Raw genomic sequence first — 13,957 nt, forward strand, 5'->3', positions numbered from 1 at the left:
TCCGTCTGTGGTGTTGAGGAAAATGGAAAGCACTCCAACCATGATGCCAGTGTCTGATGGAGATGTGGTGAATGCCTTGAATGAAACTCTGGAAGAGGAAACAGAGAGCTCCATCCTTCTACAGACGACTTCCTCACCGCCCAATGTCAATGACAGCACCCCTCAGCAGAAGTACTTGGCCAGGATTTTGCCTATAGCCCAAGTATTGTCACGTTTGATGTGTTCCAGTATGGTGGCGTAGAGACAGAAGGTGACAGCAGTGGCTTCTCCAGTGAGGCACTAGGGTCGGACATGCAGGCCGTTGCCATGCCAGTCAGACCTGGAAGGGCTCTGACAGTGTTCTTCAGACTCAAAGTGACTAACATGGCATTTTCCATGGACCTCTTCAACAAGAGCTCACCTGAGTACAAGGCTCTGGAGCAAAGGTTCTTGCAGCTGGTGAGTAAAGAACAAATCAGAGTTCAGTAAATGAAAACACTTCCACTTGATGTTTTCCTGACTTCGTCTCCATACCTTGATTTTGCAGCTGGTTCCATACCTGCAGTCCAATCTGAACAACTTTCAGAACCTAGAGATCCTCAACTTCAGGAACGGCAGCATCGTAGTGAACAGCAGGATGAGGTTTGGTAAGCCAGTCCCAAAGAGTGTCACCAACGTTGTCTATCTTATCCTGGAGGACTTTGCCAACACGGCTTATCAGACCATGAACCTGGCAATCGACAAGTATTCGCTGGATGTTGAATCAGGTAGGACAGATAAAATAGTTCATACTTTTTAATAAAGTGTTATAACATAATGAAATAACTGTTATCGTTATTATTCTTATTTTTATTTTTGCCCAGGATTATCATATTTTTCATAGTATAAGTCAGTTTTTTTTTTTTTTTTTTTTTTGTTACTAGTTTGGGAGGTCCTGCAACTTATATACAGAAAAATCACGAATTTGTTATTGATAACAATGATAACTATTTACATAGGGCTTGCCAGGCAATCAACACACTAAAAATGAAAAGATAAACTCTAATACTATAAGTACATTACAACAATGCACAAAAATCCCAAATTAATTAGATTAAAAAAATCAGATGGACTCGCATTTTTATTGTAGTGTTTTCCACTGGTGTGGGTCAACAATCCACATTCATCGGCATCAAATAACATCCAGTATGTTATCCGTCACAGGTTTATTTATCCATCTTGATTATTTTTAATATTGTTAATTAACAGCACACGCTGTGGTGTGCACATGTGCTACACTGAGTCGCTGTTCATTGTTAAAACTCGCCCTCAGGGAAACACTGTTCCAAAGTAACATACAGAAAAATAATCCGGTACGATGAGGCGTTTCTTTGACACATGTGATTAATACGCTGGTGCGACTCACAAAAAAGTCTATATTCAATTACTGGAGAGGACATAGTTCGGTGGATAGGAGTTTGGCTGCCAATATGTAAACCCGGGTTCAATTTCCAGTCACATACCAGTGTGTATTTGGACAAGACACTTTATCGTCTTGTCTAACCAACTGTAAATGGATACCAGAATGTGTCTGGAGAAGTAACTGGGATGGACGGGTGTTCTGTCCAGGGGAAGTTGTTCGCTCTCATTTGCCTCATATGAGGAATCTGGAGATAAGCAGAGGCACTAACGGGCCTCAAAGCCTACAGTAGTGTTCAGAATAATAGTGCTATGTGACTAAAAGATTAATCCAGGTTTTTGAGTATATTTCTTATGTTACATGGGAAACAAGGTACCAGTAGATTCAGTAGATTCTCACAAATCCAACAAGACCAAGCATTCATGATATGCACACTCTTAAGGCCATGAAATTGGGCTATTAGTAAAAAAAAGTAGAAAAGGGGTGTTCACAATAATAGTAGTGTGGCATTCAGTCAGTGAGTTTGTCAATTTTGTGGAACAAACAGGTGTGAATCAGGTGTCCCCTATTTACAGATGAAGCCAGCACCTGTTGAACATGCTTTTCTCTTTGAAACCCTGAGGAAAATGGGATCTTCAAGACATTGTTCAGAAGAACAGCGTAGTTTGATTAAAAAGTTGATTGGAGAGGGGAAAACTTATAGGCAGGTGCAAAAAATTATAGGCTGTTCATCTACAATGATCTCCAATGCTTTAAAATGGACAAAAAAAACAGAGACGCATGGAAGAAAATGGAAAACAACCATCAAAATGGATAGAAGAATAACCAGAATGGCAAAGGCTCACCCATTGATCAGCTCCAGGATGATCAAAGACAGTCTGGCGTTACCTGTAAGTGCTGTGACAGTTAGAAGACGCCTGTGTGAAGCTAATTTATTTGCAAGAATCCCCCGCAAAGTCCCTCTATTAAATAAAGAACATGTGCAGAAGAGGTTACAATTTGCCAAAGAACACATCAACTGGCCTAAAGAGAAATGGAGGAATATTTTGTGGACTGATGAGAGTAAAACTGTTCTTTTTGTGTCTAAGGACCGCAGACAGTTTGTGAGACGACCCCCAAACTCTGAATTCAAGCCACAGTTCACAGTGGAGAATCTACTGAATCTACTGGTACCTTGTTTCCCATGTAAGAATAAGAAATATACTCAAAACCTGGATTAATGTTTTTAGTCACATAGCACTACTATTATTCTGAACACTACTGTATATAGAGATTATTCAGTACGTCATGAAAAATATTGACCTTTCCATCCAGGAATGTCTTCTTTTCTTTTTTTAAGGAGACTGTAGAAGAAGGTACTGTGGTTTGTTCCGTCTTCTTTGCATATAAGAGAATCTTGATCACATTTTAGACTTGTTGTCTGCTGTTTCTAAGTGCAAGGCTCCTGTCAGGCCTCTGGTCTAATACCTGAGATAATCTGTCTGAGTGGAACGTGATTAGCACCTCGGCAAACTTCAAACTCATGCTGATAAATCAACTTCATGGCCGTCATTAATACGCACGTCCTTCTGAGACCGGACACGCTTTTTTGGCCCCCTGAGATAAGATTCTGTATAAATTTGGGATCAGTTGCTCAGCCAGATGAGATATATACAGTCCATCCAGCGTGTTCTAGGTCTATGCTAATCTGGAGATCTTCTTCAAAGTGGTTTTCAGTCCAACCTTGAAAAAATACCTGAACTACCCCAACTGACTGATTTCAGCATAAACAAGCAGAGATTCTACTCTGACCTCTTTCCAGATGTCAGATCTCTTTATCCTCTCCTGAAAGATGAACCCAGAGTCCATGTGAAGGAAACTCATTTCAGCCATTTGTATCCTTGACCTTATTCTTTTGGCTCCTCCCCAAAGTCCACGATCATAGGTGAGATTCTGAATAAATGAATTGAGACCTTCACTTTACAACACCGCTCCCTTTTCCCCACCAGAGTCTGAAGCAGTGCTTACATGGCTGTCAAAATCCACCTTGAGCCAGAGAGACTAATCCACCAGATTTGTCACTGGGCTACAGAACATCCCAGTGTGTGTTAGACATCGTGTTCTGAAGAAACCATCAGAGATGTATCATTTAAAAAAAATCACTGATGCAATGCTGAGACCTTCATAATGGTCACGCTCTGTCCGTCGGGTGCTCCTTGACATTCTGTCCTTGGCTCTGAGGCTTCTGTGTGCTGTATGATGCATGGAGACACACTCCACATGGACGTGATGTTGAAGCTCACGTTCCTCAATGATGCAAGTAGTACACCTCTTGTCAGACGCTCAACGTAACCGTTTGTTTGGCACAAAGTAATTCCAGCGATAGCCAAGGATCCTCTGAAGAGCCCTGGTATGAAAGATAACCAGGCATTGCCTCAGGTTACTGCCAGAACAGGAAGCACCAGGACCATAAAGACTTGGACCTTCACTGTCCTGCAGATATCAGCATCACACACCTCTGTCCAGCGACCTCATGACTCAAGGTCTGTCCAAGCATCTTCCACTTGAAAAGGACCCAAGGACGTAAACATCAGTGTGAAGACAAAGTTGCAGAGCTGATTTTAATGAAAAAGTAATTTATTATTTAATGTGTTCATTTTATAGGTGTTTCTGGATCTACGTGATTCTCTGTACTTGTCTCCTGCTGGATGTGCGAGACGTCCTCACTTGTCTCACAAACTCTCCGTGATGGCCGTGAACACCACTTTAGCGGTTACTGTCACCATGACCCACATCTGTTGGATGTATAATTATGGTATGGAGTTTGAGCGTGAAGATTCTTTTTATCAATCTCTTCATTTATTTATTCGCTCCAGTGTTCCCACCTGTGCTGAGCTGCACTTCATTAATCTGTCTGAGCCAATCAGAGCAGGTCCCGTCTGCGGTTGATAACCCTAATCTGGAGCACTGACTCACTCTGGCCGCCGTAATCAGTTTACGCCACTCGCAGTCGCTCTGGTTTTATGCCACTTGTTTCCAGTGAACAAGCACATGGATCCTGACAGGTGACAACAGGAACATCACTGTACGCAACAACTCGCTTTTTAAAAACCTTTCATCACTTCCACCAACCACACAGGTCATGTGATCTCTCCTGTGCTAGATACCTTATTTTAAAGAAATTTTGTGGGAAATCTCATGCAAAATTTTGTCATAGATTTTTTTTTTCTTTACAGGAATTTTAAATTTTAAATATCTAAAATATCTAAAATGATATCTAAAATATCTAGAATTCCTGAATTTTAGATTTAGTCAGATGAAGAAATGAACGTGAGTGTTTAAACAAGTAAACAAACAAATAAACACCCATGCCCTTCTTAAAAGTTGGTTTTAAAAAAGAACACTTTCCTCATTTTTTAAGACTTAACAACAGTAGCCTGTTTATTTTTATTTTGTTCTTAATTTCAAACTGAATGTGTAACAGAAATTTTGCATATGTATGTATGTTCTTCATACGCTTGAAGTCAAAGCATAGAAACGGAGAAAACACAAAGAATTACAAACCTTCACTAAACAGTTCAATTAAATTTAGTTTCTACCGAAATCCAAGAGTTATAATGTCGGTTTATTTTTATAAAATGTTGCAAAATTACAGCTCATTTTAATGAAGACAACATATTTATCTTGGGGGGAATTCCATGGCGAATATAGTCTTTTCTTTCATTCCCGTTGTGCAGTTGGACTACAAGAGGAAGGGCGTGTGCGCATGCATGAGATTTTTAGATGACCTGTGACCTGGCCCACCTGCTTGATGCACATTCCCAGGGCATGCATGCTAAAGTCCGTAAGATGTCTTTGTTTATATGTGTTGTTTACTTGTTTATAAGTGTTTATTTGTCACTAACGTTTTACAAAATATATGAGAAACATATTAGAGTTATACAGAAATAAGCCATTTCAGAGCATTTTCTGCTGTCTGGGTTTGTTCGAGCGAGCAACTAGCTGACATCATGCTCGCTGCCGGTCTTTACTCCGATCAGCAGTCATCGTGTCCTTCCCTGGAAAACCTCGCGCAGCTTGGGGGAGCCCCCACATGATCTGTGACGTTGCTACCAAACGTAGGTCATGGCGTCTGATCACTTGACTTTGTCCCCTTCAGGGGTCAAAATTCTAAATTGTTTCCAGACAGTGAGAATTTTGGTCATATTGGCAAAATCATATTATGAATCCCTTATTTAAAGGCTAAGGAATAAATTATAATGGTGTCTAAGAAAAAACTTTTTAAGACTTAAATCTTAAACAGCCCAGAGGCAGTACAGCTTTAATGTGAAGCGAGTGAAGGAAAAATGTTTGAAAGTGAAACATTTTGTATTGTGTTCAATTAAATCTTTACATGGGTCATAATTTATGTGCTTTCATTATTTTATTATCATGCACTGCACAATACAAACTGTTATTAAGATCATGCTGTGATTATTACTGGCAGTGAGACAAAACCACTTTCTGTGGCCGGATAACAGGACCAACACTTCGTAAATGAGTATATGTCTAGAAATTTCGAGAACCATAACACAGTACAAACATACAAATACTCGGAGAGCAGCACTTATCCAAAGTTTTTTAAGAATAAATGTCAAAGTTCAGGTTTATTGTTTGTTTGTGTACAGGTGACCGGGCGGATCCGTGTAAGTTCCAGGCGTGTAACGACTTTTCGCAGTGCATGGTGAACCAGTGGTCCGGCGAGGCCGAGTGCGTGTGCGATGCCGGTTACCTGAGCGTGGATGGCCTGCCGTGTCAGAGCATCTGCGAAGTGCAACACAACTTCTGCCTCAACGATGGCAAATGTGACGTCATCCCCGGAAAGGGCGCCATCTGCAGGTGAAAGGAGTTTTACATACTTAGAAAACATCTCCAACCATCAGGGAATAACACACACCTGGACGTGAAACTAAATAACTTCAAATTAAAGCTGAGTGGGGAATCAAACCTGTAATCTCTGTAGGTGTCGGGTCGGAGAGAACTGGTGGTACCGCGGTGAGCACTGCGAGGAGTACGTGTCCGAGCTGTTGGTGATGGGCCTCGCCATCATCTCAGTGGTCTGCTTCCTCATGGTTCTGGCTGGCATCATCCTCTTCCTGACTAGGACTCTGAGAGACCAGTACGATGAAGAGGACAGCGAGGACCCGCTACGGTGAAACCCGCTGCCATTGACTGTGAACAAGATAACTTAGAATTTTCTTTTCACACTTAAGTAGTAGTTGCACAACAGGTTTGAAAAATAATAATTGTTAAATGACGATAACACATTCTTACTGTATTTTTTAATAACAACATAATAATGCATTTATACATGAACAGGCATGGGGCTGTAATGCTAACTCAAATGTGCTAATAACGACACAATAGTCATTAGCATGCTATTATTAATAATAGTTATGTCAGCTATGTTCATGCTAATATGCTAATGTGAGCATGTTAGCACATCTACACTTATTTTGGTACCACAAACATACCAAAACTATCAGAGATGTGTATGCTAAGATTAGCATGATAGCAAACATACTTGCATACATCATACATATGGTTATCATGTTTACATGACCCGCCTGTATGCAGGTTATTATCAGTATGTTATCAGCGTTTTCATAGTAACATGTGACATTAGCATCCTTTAATAAGTATGAAGATACATTTAAGTGTTACGATTAAACTACAGAAGGTAGTTGAGACGTGTACCATGACCTATCATGGTACACCAACATATACTAACATTTTAGTAACAAATGGATTATAGGATTTCAGTAGGTTATATTTAACAAGAGCCGCTAAAGGTACATGCTGATGCTAAAATGGTAAAACGCATTTAACGACGAAATTGGTAGACAACACAATGGTACCACATTGCTCCAGATGCTAGCATTAACACGTCATAGTAAAGGTATTGCAGTACTTGCGGGAGATAATACATTTATGCCAACTCTGACATTATTAGCATTTTCATGCTAACATGATAGCACACTCATAATGCTAAAATTAGTCGACAAGATGATGATGACACATTGCTCCATGTGTTAGCATTAATACATTATAGTAAAGTATTGCAGTACTTACATAGGATAACATGTTTACACCACTTTAGAGATTGCTGTTAGCATTATCATGCTAACATGCTGATGCGGCTAAAAAAAACTAACTTTTGTATGCATTTCTATGTTTTCATCCAGACGTGGTGACAGCATGGCCAAACTGGAGCGTGCCACCAAGTTAAGCCACATGTTCGACACTGACCCGGTCTCTGCCCAGTACTACCGGCGCTATGATGACGACCTCCCACAATATGGCCGCCGCTGTGACGCCAACCTCGGCAGCTCTGTCAATCTGAGCGGCGATGAGATACGGCGCCTCTGTCAGACCTCGCCGCTCTCCAGAGAGGTTCTTCCTCACGTTCACTTTCTGTGCATATTTCTAGTTGCCGTGGGCAGCAATGTTTTTGTGAGATTGAAGGTCACCGGCATTGACCAAGTCAGATTCGTTTTTTAAATTTAAGTTTATGTACTCAGAAATAATTGTTTGAACTTAAATATTTAAAGTTAGTCACATATATCGCTTTAAAAATCTAAATTAAAAATACTGATCAAAATAGCTCAATATTCAATTTCAATATTTCCTTTTTTGATTATTTTTATATTTTAATCATCTACACCACCTGTGTCTGTCTCAGGAAACCAAAACAAACTACTATGACTACTACTACTACTACTACTAATAATAATAAAGTTTTTGTTTGTTTATTTGTTTTTTTAAGAAAGAAATTGACACCCGTTGAACCCCTAATTTAGCGGTCAGTCTTTGTCAGACATTTTCACCTTAATAAATAAATTTAAACAGTGATCGATATCGGTGCCTGGGGATAACATGATCGATCAGATTGATCACAAGTTACAACCCAACAGATTACTGGATCAGTACTCGTCCACTTCTTCGTGTCTTAGTGCAACATGTATAAATTATTCTCAATGTTATGCTCATCTAAGTTGATTTAACTCAAATTAATTACTAAAATCAAATTAATTAAATTAAGAAAGCTATCTATCTAACTATCTATCTACACTCAACAAAAATATAAACGCAACACTTTTGGTTTTGCTCCCATTTTGTATGAGATGAACTCAAAGATCTAAAACTTTTTCCACATACACAATATCACCATTTCCCTCAAATATTGTTCACAAACCAGTCTAAATCTGTGATAGTGAGCACTTCTCCTTTGCTGAGATAATTCAAGGATTCAAGGATTCAAAGGAATTTTATTGTCATATGCACAGAAGAACATGTTCCCTGCACAATGAAATATGTATACTGCATTTAACCCATCCTAATTGCCAGTAGGACCAGAAGTCACCATTAGGCGTCCGGGGAATAATAATAATAATAATCCATCCAACCTCACAGGTGTGCCATATCAAGATGCTGATTAGACACCATGATTAGTGCACAGGTGTGCCTTAGACTGGCCACAATAAAAGGCCACTCTGAAAGGTGCAGTTTTATCACACAGCACAATGCCACAGATGTCGCAAGATTTGAGGGAGCGTGCAATTGGCATGCTGACAGCAGGAATGTCAACCAGAGCTGTTGCTCGTGTATTGAATGTTCATTTCTCTACCATAAGCCATCTCCAAAGGCGTTTCAGAGAATTTGGCAGTACATCCAACCAGCCTCACAACTGCAGACCACGTGTAACCACACCAGCCCAGGACCTCCACATCCAGCATGTTCACCGCCAAGATCATCTGAGACCAGCCACTCGGACAGCTGCTGAAACAATCGGTTTGCATAACCAAAGAATTTCTGCACAAACTGTCAGAAACCGTCTCAGGGAAGCTCATCTGCATGCTCGTCGTCCTCATCGGGGTCTCGACCTGACTCCAGTTCGTCGTCGTAACCGACTTGAGTGGGCAAATGCTCACATTCGCTGGTGTTTGGCACGTTGGAGAGATGTTCTCTTCACGGATGAATCCCGGTTCACACTGTTCAGGGCAGATGGCAGACAGCGTGTGTGGCGTCGTGTGGGTGAGCGGTTTTCTGATATCAATGTTGTGGATCGAGTGGCCCATGGTGGCGGTGGGGTTATGGTATGGGCAGGCGTCTGTTATGGACGAAGAACACAGTTGCATTTTATTGATGGCATTTTGAATGCACAGAGATACCGTGATGAGATCCTGAGGCCCATTGTTGTGCCATACATCCAAGAACATCACCTCATGTTGCAGCAGGATAATGCACGGCCCCATGTTGCAAGGATCTGTACACAATTCTTGGAAGCTGAAAATGTCCCAGTTCTTGCATGGCCGGCATACTCACCGGACATGTCACCCATTGAGCATGTTTGGGATGCTCTGGACCGGCGTATACGACAGCGTGTACCAATTCCTGCCAATATCCAGCAACTTCGCACAGCCATTGAAGAGGAGTGGACCAATATTCCACAGGCCACAATTGACAACCTGATCAACTCTATGTGAAGGAGATGTGTTGCACTGCATGAGGCAAATGGTGGTCACACCAGATACTGACTGGTATCCCCCCAATAAAACAAAACTGCACCTTTCAGAGTGGCCTTTTATTGTGGGCAGTCTAAGGCACACCTGTGCACTAATCATGGTGTCTAATCAGCATCTTGATATGGCACACCTGTGACGTGGGATGGATTATCTCAGCAAAGGAGAAGTGCTCACTATCACAGATTTAGACTGGTTTGTGAACAATATTTGAGGGAAATGGTGATATTGTGTATGTGGAAAAAGTTTTAGATCTTTGAGTTCATCTCATACAAAATGGGAGCAAAACCAAAAGTGTTGCGTTTATATTTTTGTTGAGTGTATCTATCTATCTATATAGTACTTATTAAAATTTCCCTGAAAAGATTACATCAATTGATAATGCCCAAATTAATTAATTTTGTCCAAATTAAATGAGCATATTGTTGTAAATATAGTTTATATAAGTTATAGTTATACAAGTTAAATTGGAACAGCATAATTTGTCTGTGTGTTACTCGTTGGCACACTTTTTCAGGTTGGTGGAAGAATTTTCTCTTTTTTTTCCCCCAGTGTCCATATGCTTTTTAAGTATTTTTAAGTCCTTGTTATAACAAAGGTTTGCAGTGTTTTCTTTTGGTTTTAAAGTCAAATGAAGATATCATGAAGATATTTTAGTGTTTAATGTTGATTTGTTCAGTTTCACTTCTTTTGTCCTTTGCTGGGTGTTTCTTTTTTCCTCTGTACAAAACAAAGCTGATCTGTTGCTGTCCTGTTTTTATTATTTTTATTTTTGGCTCAGAATAGTTTTCAGTCTGAGCAGGAGGTTCAGTGTGCACGCAGGAGGATTCTACCTCCTCCTACTCGCTCCTCCGACTCCTCCCACCAGGGGGTTCAGTGTGTGTGTGTGTGTGTGTGTGTGTGTGTGTGTGTGTGTGTGTGTGTGTTGTGAACGTGTCCAGACCCGCCCGTTACATCATGTTTTCCTTTCATTTCCTCCCTTTCTCTTGACCTTTGACCCCTCTCTGCAGGAGATCCAGGAGTGTCTGAGGATAATCGAGTTGTGTGCAAGGGATCAACACTTTGCAGACTTTGTGGGTCAGACTCACATGTGAGTGTTTTCTTCATACAAAACCAGTTTGAATTGGGTTTGGGAGCCTAAATGTGATGCTCCTCTGCTAAATACTTTACGTTACTTGCTGGTGGTTCAGTAACACTGGTTACTGATCCGTCCACATGCCCTGTGCACAGTAGTTGATGAAAAGTACAACAAACTGTGGGAAACATTTAATATGAGTTTAAAAAAAAAAAGGGTTTGGAGCTGCTCCACAAACCGCATCCAACAAACCCAAAATATGTGGAAACACAGAAAAAAAGCTTCCTTCTTTTTCTCCGCCTAGCTTGTTTGTTGTGTTTATTTATTTATTTTCTGTGGTTTGGCCGTTTCTCATTGGTGCCACATCATGTCACTGACAACTAATCAGGGTTTCTTTCTTTTTCATGGAACCAGATTCCTGGAGCAGAGAGGAAGCTCGGCGACATAACGGGCAACCAGCCGCGACCTCAAAGTACGAATTTCAATTTCAACATTTCATTTTCAATATTTATTCTGCAAAACTGTATTTAATCTTCTCCTGTTTTTGCAACTATTTACCCATCAGTTATGACAAAAGACAAATACATTGTTTAGTTGGTGAGTGAAGTGGGTGAAACCACAACACTGCCAGAGAGTATTAGGACGGACGAGGAAAAGAAAGATCTTGACGAAAAACGAAAGATGAAAAAAGACACGTTTGTTGCAGCAGTTAAGGATTTGTGAAGCATTAATGGAGGCTGTCAGTCAGTCAGCGGACCTGAAAAATGTATTGAAGTAATGTCATAAAAACAGAATATTCAGCTCTGAAATTTTGTGTTCTGGTAGACACAGGAGTGAACCAGTTAAGCTCATATTTTGGGCCACATTGGTATCTGTTAACATGCAAAATAATATAAATATGCTCAGGCCTATCAAGTTACTCAAAGCCTTCTTTATGTAATGTTTTAATATTATGAGATAAAATACAAGTTAAGAATCAGTTGAATTTGATGATTGTATTAACTGTGTTTAAAATAAAAAAATTGAGAATAAGTGTGCAAAAGTCCACTTATTAGACTTGTCTTTAGTTTCCAAAGATCTGCTCTGCATCTAGTTGTTTTTAGCTCAGTTTCATATATTTAACTGTAGTTTTTTTTAAGCATCAGGTGAATCAAATCAGTGATGAAAAATAACCTGTTTTATATTCACTGAAAACCCCACATGGGGGTCTGCACGTAATGGGCATACTATCAAATAAAAAATAAAATAAAAAAAATGCAGTATGCAGAATTATCTCTATATTGCTCATAAATAATCTTTAAAAAGGCAACACTTTATATTAATGTCCTTGTAATTAGTGGAATTCAACTAGTAATAATGTGTTTCATCGTCCTTATTCAGTGTTCATTAACATTATTACATGGTAATAAAACAATGTAAGGATTGTTAATAACGTCATTAAATTAACATGTTTAGATTATGAGGCGCTGCTTTCATTGTAGGTCTGAAAGCTACAAAAGATACAGTTAAATAAGCGCATAATAACTGCTGATAAATAAATACACAGTGGATTAATACTAATTCAGTTCAGCTCAAAAATATCAAAACGATATCTTGTAACTTGCTGCTGTTGACAAAACCTTTAGATTTCTCTTACTTAGATGACCGAGATCCTCCATCGATAAACTCTATAAATGTGTTTATAATAAATTATAAGTCATGAGGGTTTTAACGTTCTTCAGCAGGATTCTTACTGTGTCCATGTTTATGATGTCAAATCGTGTTTATTATTCTATTATTAACATTAATAATCATGTCATAAGACCATGTTAGGGCCTAATTACCAATTAACTAACTCTTATTACAAAGACCTTAATATATGTTGTTACCGTGAAACATTATCTTCTAGGTTCTGTTCTTCCCAGGTGTAGTCACCAGATCTAAAGGAGGGCTTTGGAACTTTTTTTTTTTTTTTTTTACAGTGGTCAGTTGTTAATGTTCTTTTTCTTGAACTTTGCAGAAACCTGCCTTTGTTTGCGACTGGAGAAAGAGGACCACGCCTTCCTCGCTTCTGTTTGACTCGTGGACCCGACGTGAAGGTGACGATTTTATTCTGCTACTCTGCCGGACGGTTTGCCTGTCTCACTGACTCCGTAAAGAACTTTCATGAACTTTTTCATCATCGGATTTCCGTTGTTAAGGCTTCACTCACTGCTGCTTTACCGCTGTCTTATGTTTCCACCCGGCGTTGTTTCATTGTTAACGTCAGCTCGAGGGTTTCTTTAGCATCTTCAACAGTAGGTCTTCACCATCACTAAAACACTGAGGTCGGTTTGTCAAAGTGTTCCTGATAAGTGTTCCTGTTTGTTTTTAGTCTGTGGATTCTTCTAACATCTTGTTTTACGAGATGCATGCAACACGCAGCGTTCCTCCCCGTCAGTGCCTTTTCCGCTCTGTTAGCTATGTTGGGATGCGATGTGATGAATCTCTTGAATTTACACCAACAATATTTCCATGAAACGTTGGACCACTTAAAGGTGTAGTCCTCTTAATTTTACACAAAGCTGACAAATTTTACTTCCCTTTGAAATCTGTTGATTATAAAGTACCTTCATTTCTGTGGTATATCAACAAATTACAGCTAATTTTACTGCCAATGAAATATTGATATGGAGATGATTCCATTGAAAACAGTTTGCTCCATGAGATCTTACAAATAACATCAAGGAGGAAGCGCACGTGCACAGGTGCATGCTACATTGGGTGCAAATTGGAATTTTAGCTTCCAACTAGGAAAAATACATCTAATAAAGCTAACCAGGTAAACCAATTAAAAATGGAACTTTAATTCGCGTTAGTAATACAAACATATACAACAGACCTGAGTCATTTGTCCAGCAGGTATCCAGAAAAACCCTTGTGTAAAATATGGTGCTGTATTTGACAAACTATATTTGTCAAATACAGCACCTCCATCATAACATT

At 39.7% G+C, this 13,957-nt stretch overlaps 1 protein-coding gene across 1 annotated transcript; it reads left to right on the plus strand.

The window, feature by feature from the left end:
- The first annotated feature begins 22 nt into the window (after positions 1-22).
- LOC117519095 (interphotoreceptor matrix proteoglycan 2-like) lies at positions 23-13,316 on the plus strand. Its single transcript, XM_034180426.1, has 9 exons — positions 23-67; positions 157-438; positions 527-746; positions 6,025-6,235; positions 6,360-6,548; positions 7,582-7,789; positions 10,929-11,008; positions 11,408-11,465; positions 12,993-13,316. The coding sequence occupies exons 1-8, from the start codon at positions 23-25 to the stop codon at positions 11,439-11,441; spliced, it is 1,269 nt and encodes a 422-aa protein (XP_034036317.1). The 3' UTR covers positions 11,442-11,465; positions 12,993-13,316.
- Positions 13,317-13,957: the final 641 nt, after the last annotated feature.

This window comes from Thalassophryne amazonica, chromosome 1, assembly GCF_902500255.1.
Source record: "Thalassophryne amazonica chromosome 1, fThaAma1.1, whole genome shotgun sequence".
Taxonomy (NCBI): domain Eukaryota; kingdom Metazoa; phylum Chordata; class Actinopteri; order Batrachoidiformes; family Batrachoididae; genus Thalassophryne; species Thalassophryne amazonica.

Excerpts from the sequence above, each read along its gene's own strand:
- LOC117519095 (XM_034180426.1), top strand. The coding sequence starts at position 23 with ATGGAAAGCACTCCAACCATGATGCCAGTGTCTGATGGAGATGTG. Across the intron at positions 6,549-7,581 it reads GACAGCGAGGACCCGCTACG|ACGTGGTGACAGCATGGCCA; the intron begins GTGAAACCCGCT and ends GTTTTCATCCAG. Across the intron at positions 11,009-11,407 it reads TTTGTGGGTCAGACTCACAT|ATTCCTGGAGCAGAGAGGAA; the intron begins GTGAGTGTTTTC and ends TCATGGAACCAG.